Here is a 7,459-nt window from a genome sequence, read left to right as displayed (position 1 = left end):
CCAGGGGAAGGTTTGGGGCCATAATAGGGACTACAGTTTTACATGCAAATATATATAGAAAGTCTTCTGATATGGACCAAGGTGAATCAGGTGAGCGATGTGGCCCATGGGCCTCTTGTTTAATTAGTCTACAGAACTACTCACTAATAATTTTATGATAGTCTAGAGCATAATTTCCCAGCTTTTGGCTACTGGCGTACTGACATTAATGTTGAACACTGCTTATTGAACATGGGTGTTGATGAATCACTAAGAACACTGCTTATTAAACATGGGTGTTGATGAATCTCAAACTAAATTGTAGGATACAGAATGAAGATTGAAGACAAAGATGACAAACCAAACACAGGAAGACTCCATGTGGATTACGCCCAGGCCAGAGACGACCAGTACGAATTCGAATGTAAACAGAGGATGCTGGCCAGAGAGATGAGGCATCGCCAGAGAATGGAGGATGACCGCCTCCACCCTCCCAGTCCACCCCCCATTGTCCACTACAGTGACCATGAGGCGTACGTCCTCATGGAACAGCTTAAATGTATGTATTTTGAAAACTCTACTGAATACAGTGGAGTTTTGTTTCTCATTTTGGCACAATGAAATAACGTATTAATGGGGGGGGGGGGGGGGGGGGGGGGGGGGGGCAATCTGTAATAAAGGTTACCCGTAAAATCCAATGAAAACTTCGTTTAGAAATCATACATTTTTTTGTAAGAAGGGGTGTGTGTAAATATTTCTTTATTTTGTTTCCTAGTGTTAGATACTTTCACATTTGAATTTACTTGCAGCATCTATATTTCTTCATGCCCTTATCTTCTCTTCCTGATTTCTGGTGTAGGATGCATATTTTTAATTAAACAGCATCTGTCTCTACCATTGTTCTTTCACTTATGGTTCCTCACACAGTAGTTTGTATAAATTTTACTCAAGAACTTATCGTATTCAATATTTTTACTTTAAAATTATAAACAACAAAATATTGTTTTTGTTGATAGCAATTTAGTTAACTCTATTTTTATTTTTAAAGTAACATTGTTCAATTTTCAGTCATCAATATTTGTTTCTGGTTTCATTAAAGAGTTTGTCTACCCTCTTAATTCATGACCAAAACTTGAATTTTATCAAAATCATTATTTGATATCCGAGCTGTCCATTGAAGTAAATTTTATAGCTATTGACAAATGGAGTACAATCTAGAAATAAACACTATTTAATTGTTTATTAATGGCTTTCATACAAGGTATTCACCAATATTTATCCTGCTGAATCTGTCAAGCATGAACAGTCAAGTGTCACTAATCCCTTAACAGACTTGAAAATTTACATTTTGACAACTTGGCACAGTCTAGATGTCTACTGCTGATTACAGAGAGTATCTTGATCAACATTGAGAGGGGTTTATACTGTTTTTGCTAGAATTTTTTCTAATTTAATACTATAAAATGGAATCATTTCGGGATAACGTAAAATCCATTTTTGTTTTTTTTTCTCTCTAGGTTTGTGAAGAAATAGTTTTGTGCTTTGAAATTCCAAATTCTGTAATAATTGTTAACTTGATAATGGGGTTTTATGTATCCACATGCAGTTTGCAGTCTATGTAACCTGTAATTAATGTTGTAAACTTTCTTTCTTTTTTGAATTTCCTTCTTTATAAAATGTCTTACTGTTATGCCCTCTGGGCCCAAAATTGGAATAAACTTATCTTATCTTATCTGTATCTGTAATAATTGTGAACTTGATAATGGGGTTTTATGTATCTGTAATAATTGTGAACTTGATAATGGGGTTTCCCAGAATCTGTAATAATTGTGAACTTGATAATGGGGTTTCCCAGTATAGTATATTTATGTAATTCCGTGTAGATTCTTGCTGAAAAAGTAAAAGTTAACCTTATGCAAGAATTACCCACGTTAATGATAGTTCAAACTTTTATATAGCTTGATTTTAGTAATGCTACATTAAAAGGAATATTCATGGCAAGGCACTCTTAATCATATACATTATAAAACGGGTGGAATTTTTTTTTTTTAAATGAAAAGATTTCAAAGTTATCAGTTTTTCTATGACATTTAACATCATGCTTCTAAATCTATTTTTTTTTCAGCTGATGATGAGTTTATGAAAGCTGCATTGATTTTAGTTACTTGGTTAGATAGAGGAGATCTCACTAAAAGAAACGTGAACAATTTCTACGGCATGATACAATGTACGAATTCCCAGGTTCGACGGCTGCTGTCGGAAAAACAAAATCAGGAGGAGGCCTTACAGAAAATGAAGGACAACTTCCGAAATATTTTTGAAGGAATTCTCCATCAATGTAAGCATCACAGGCAGTTCAATACGTGATCAGATGTTTTTGAGAGAAATTTACTTATGGAAGACGGTAAAAGACAAACAGTTCATTGAAATAAGACATTCTTAGATCATTGTTATTGAGGAAGATGAATTTTTCTGTGGTATGTATGCACTTTAGGAAGGTGTTTGATAGATGGATGAATAACATAGTTTTGGTGGAAGAGCTAAAACTAAATAATGAGCCATAGCTGATCAAACAAACCTGATCATGAAACATTTTGTTTAAAAAAAAAATCCTTTCATTAAAATTGCAGATTTTACTTTTAATTTAGTATGAAAACATATATATTTATATTATATATTTAGATTTTATCATGCTTTGGTAGATTTCAGACTCCAGATAAGCTACCATTTTAAGTGGGGGGGGGGGGGGGGGGGGATTACAAAGGGGAGTCACTCTTGCAATAGAATAATTTCTGAACAGAAAAGCATACTTGCACTGTCACATTTCTGTGTCTCCTTTTATTAAGATTGCTAAGCTGTAATGAAAAATTAGAATTGAATTTGTGCTTTAGAAGTTTTATAAGAGTGAATATGAAGTGAAGTCTGCAATATGGTGATCATATATTGGTAAGAAGACAGTATATTAATAGTTGTTTCATAGATGCCACATTCTGTTGGTGCTTGAAAGTATGAAAATATTGATTTCATTTTCACTAGTACAGGTTAATTCAAAATTGCGACTTCTTTTGTGATGGCATTTATGAACTGCTTTATGTACTGTATTTGAAGCAATGGACTTGTTTGAAATGTTTTCATTTGCTCTCTCCATCAGAATTTTATACAAATATGATTGAATTTGGTCAGATTAGAGTTCAAAGTTCTTGCTCAACTTTTCACACAAGGTCCATTCAAGAGCAATATTCTAACATTGGATTCCTTGTATTTGGTGAGAACAAGCTCGTGTACTGCAGACAAAAAAACTGGTACCCTGGACATCGATTCAATCACGACAAGCACCTGTTGTAAATGATTTGTGTAATATTTGTTGTGTAAGTAACCTGAATGTTTTATTCCTGTTCCAAGTCGATCAGATTGAGAAAGTCTTTAGCTGCTCACGTAAACAACGGAACTGGGATCATTTTAGTAAGGCTCAACGCAAGAACCTAGAGCTATGGTTCAAGCAGGCTCAGGTAGGCTTTCTTGTTGACAGGTAGGGTATCTTTTCTTCAGCACAGTCTCTGTGAGAATCAGCTGATTTACGTATTGATATATACAGGTGACTCTTGATAACTCGATGCTCAAGGGACCTTGATAAAACTTCGAGAGTTCGAGAGATCGAAAAAAAATTCGGAAATTAAAGTTCCGACCCTATGGTTCAGATTTTACAGTAACTGGAAATGTTTACCATCAACATCATTGGATTGTTTTGACACATTTTCCTTCATATTTGTCAGGTAGTTAATTTGATATCAAAATAAAGAATTTGCATTGATAAAAAGATTTCAAAGTTTATGTATCTATTTGTTCCTTTATCACGGTAAGATAGGTGTACAAAACTTATTTTCAATAAAGCTTTACTGTCCCTAGCTAAACAGAGCACATTTTATGTCACTTTACACAAGCAAAAATTCAAACAAATGAGTAAAACTAAGGTTTAGAGTTACTTTACACAAGTACAAACTTGAGAAATTTAACAGTGTGTAGATCTCTAAATTACTGTCTCTAAATTAATGTCTCAAACTTACTCTCTTGTTGTCAAGTCAGAGCCAGTTATAGATTTCCTTCATAGTTGGATTCTATACAAATTTTAATCATCACAATACCCCAGTGTAGGTGAAAACTGACCAATTAACCAATTATATACTGAAGTGTCCACCTCCACTTAGAAGCACCTGTGAAGAATCACCTATGTAAATCACCAGGACCACACTAGCCCCAGGCATTCAACAAAATCCAGGTAAGGTCCAAGTGGAAATAATTATACACTTGGGTAACAGTCGGTTTACGCTTTGTACCATTTCGAGAGATCGCGAAAGAAAAACAATGAAATGTGTTTTACGGGACCCAACTTCGCTTCAAGAGATCGAGAACTTCAAGTGATCGAACGTTCAAGATATCGATAGTAAATTTGCTTAGTTATATAGAGAGAAAAATTGGGACCATGATTTCACTTTGAGAGATCAATTTCTTCGAGAGATCGAAGTTTGAGTCATCAAGAGTCACCTGTAGAATTAAGATTTCATACTTTTAAGTTTTGCTAAATTAATATACAGATTCGCACAAGGACTGATTTTATGTCTGTAATAGGTACGAAAAAATTTCTGAGTAAAGAAAGAGAAAGTGATGAGGCAGGAATTGGCCTGTGAGGTCTTTGTTTTCCTGTTATTGACTATAATGATTCCTACGAGAAAGGAAGTATGGCGACTTTTGGATGTATAGTATTTGTAGATGTATACAGAGCGAATTTTTTAGAAAAATATTTAGGATGTGGATTGCTTGATGTTCCGTCAGACTTGTTACCTTTGTAAAGATCATTTAACAACAGTGGGATTTAAGGAAACTCATACTACCAGTTCGTTCTTGTAATAGTTTCATATTCCTCTTGCACTATCAAACGAAAGTGTAGTGACTTTTTAAATCATGTTTCGTGGTAGGATTTTAGTTTTGAAAATGTAAAACTCTGAAGAGAACAGCTATAATTTTTTCATAGATTTTTTTGGGGAAATGCACTGTTTATTTTTATAAAGAGAAAAAAAGTCAGAAATTCACTTTTTTCATTTCGAAACTGAAGAAGATTTTTATTGAAACATTATTTTTTAGCATATATGCACAGATTATTTTTTTTATCTTGTTAAAGAAAGGCTGTCAGATACCTTGTAATTATCATTTTTGTTTTCAATCTTTTAAACATATGCAGGCGAAAATCAGCTTTTATGATGGATGTCATTTCTTCAAAACATTTAACACATTGAACAAAATAAGTGTACATATAAGTTAATTGGAAATGTAGAAAATATACATAGGATATACATGAAAAACCCATTGGGAGGGTTGGGGGGGGGGAATCCTACATGTACAGTTACTATATATAAACAAAAAGTATTTGTAATGAGTTGCCTCCTAACCATGAGAGATTATGAAGGTAAGTTGTAAAAAGAAAGGCGAAGGTTTCCTATATAAATTAATCTCTAATCCAGTGTAGACCTTGTTGATTGGTGACAAGTCACTGAGGAGGAGGAGGAGGACGACCTCAGAGAACCTTATTTTAGAATCAGCCTGAAGATTCATGTTGAATGAGCACACATCAACAGAGCATGCTGGAACATACTGTTAGCATATGAAATACATATATATCGGATGTCAAATATTGTATCGGTGCAGTCCACTATTTTAATTTCTATTAACAAGGAGTTACAGTGAACATCAATCACTCATATCTCCCCAATTTTGAGTTTTCAGAATTGCATTTGTTGTTTTATGATATGTTTCTGAAATTGAGATGATAAACCAATTACTGTATTGGGGAATAATTTCATGGGTTGTAATTTTCGCGTTTTCCCCCCCATTTTAGACACATTCGCGGCTTCATAAATTCGAGGATTTGAATCACTATATGCCCCCCTCCTTTTTTTAGAAACACATTGTGTATTAAAGAAAGGTTATAAAAAATAACATTCACGGTTTCTTAAATTCGCAGATTTGTCTAGACCGCGAAGATAGCGAAAATTTCCACCACGATTTATTTTCCCCCTATACAGTATATACTGTGAAAGTGGTTATTTACGCTGGGAATTAGTGGGCATTTTTCTGCATCCAACTTTACGTGTGGGAGAAAAATACGCAATAACTGAATATAATATATATTTAATATCAAATATCTATAACTATATGCGTGAGGGAAATTTATGTGCTTATTACGTGACTGCGTAATTAGTGTAAATTTCTCCCACGTGTAAATTACCACTTTTACAGTGTGTGCTAATTTATACTGAAGGCAAGTCGAGGAATTATTTACCTTATAATGACTTCTTCTCAGGCCATTTCTGTAAATTACAAAAGTGGGGTGTACTTATGTTTTGAGAAGGGTATTGTATATACATATATTTCTTCTTGATGCTTAGCTAGCCTCCCATTGAAAGTTATATAAGCATGATTTTTTCACTTCATGTGAACAGGAAATCAAACAGAATCAGCTGGAGGAGTTCCTCAGCACCCGAATGGACGACGACATGGAAATGTCTGACGAGGAACCATCGGAACCAAAAAAGAAAAAACCAGATGAGCCATTCAATCCACAACAGCTTCAAGAATTCTGTAAGATGACAATGAATAAGTTCCCATTATCTTTTATACAGTACCCGCAATGTTATTCTTGACATTCCTATCGTGTTCTATCGTGCGTGTATCCTGTCGTATCGTGCGTGTATCCTATCGCATCGTGTTTTGCGTGTATCCGGTTTCCCGTTTTCTATCCTGTTTTGCGTTTATCAGGTCTATCGTGTTTTGCGTGTATCAGGTTTTCCGTTTATCGTGAAAATCAATTATTGTGTAGCTTCGGACACTATCGGGATCGTATATTAAATCTAATGAAAAAGTACAATACTTTTTGAAAGCTTTATTTGTTTTGTTTAAGAAGCTATTTTTAGGAAACTAGGAAAGATAGTTTATTTGAAAGAGAACATAAAGCTGTTGATTTTAAGACAGAAGAAGAGCTATTTTTCTGTCCAGAGAGGGTGAAAATTTATTACAATTTCATTCTAAGTAGTATGAAAAGTAGGCAATGGTTTGCCGAGCAAACCGGGGACAGTAAATCTGAAAGCTCCTTCATCTGAAGTTCAAAAACATTTGTTTGTCTAGAAACAATTATTTGTAATTAACACTAACAGAGAAATAGGAAGTTCTGATTTGAAAGGAAAAATCAGTACATTACATTGTTTATTACATATATTTTAATAAATGCTCTTTTTCTTCCGATTTTTTCCACCTGTATTCTATTTATAAACCAACTACTGAACTTGTGAGCGTCTGTGTATCACCCGTGTTTTGACTGCAAATATTCTCAGTGACGTATTTCACACATTTAGAAGATTAAGGTTTAAAAGGGTGCAATGGTGTTGCATCTCCCAAAAGTCTACTCAAGTGGGCACGAGTCGTTGGTTGT

The 7,459-nt window shown here is 34.2% G+C and overlaps 1 protein-coding gene across 2 annotated transcripts in view; it reads left to right on the top strand.

The window, feature by feature from the left end:
* Positions 1-7,459, top strand: part of LOC125657835 (ecto-NOX disulfide-thiol exchanger 2-like) — a 20,351-nt gene that overhangs the window by 7,657 nt on the left and 5,235 nt on the right. For both annotated transcript variants that reach the window (XM_056149949.1, XM_056149948.1), the window contains exons 7-10: positions 305-538; positions 2,105-2,317; positions 3,382-3,488; positions 6,474-6,612. In XM_056149949.1, the coding sequence (XP_056005924.1) occupies positions 305-538; positions 2,105-2,317; positions 3,382-3,488; positions 6,474-6,612 (693 nt within the window). The remainder of the gene's footprint in view (positions 1-304; positions 539-2,104; positions 2,318-3,381; positions 3,489-6,473; positions 6,613-7,459) is intronic.

The sequence above is a fragment of the Ostrea edulis genome, chromosome 9 (assembly GCF_947568905.1).
Source record: "Ostrea edulis chromosome 9, xbOstEdul1.1, whole genome shotgun sequence".
Classification (NCBI taxonomy): Eukaryota; Metazoa; Mollusca; class Bivalvia; order Ostreida; family Ostreidae; genus Ostrea; species Ostrea edulis.
This window is presented reverse-complemented; position numbering and strand designations above follow the sequence as displayed.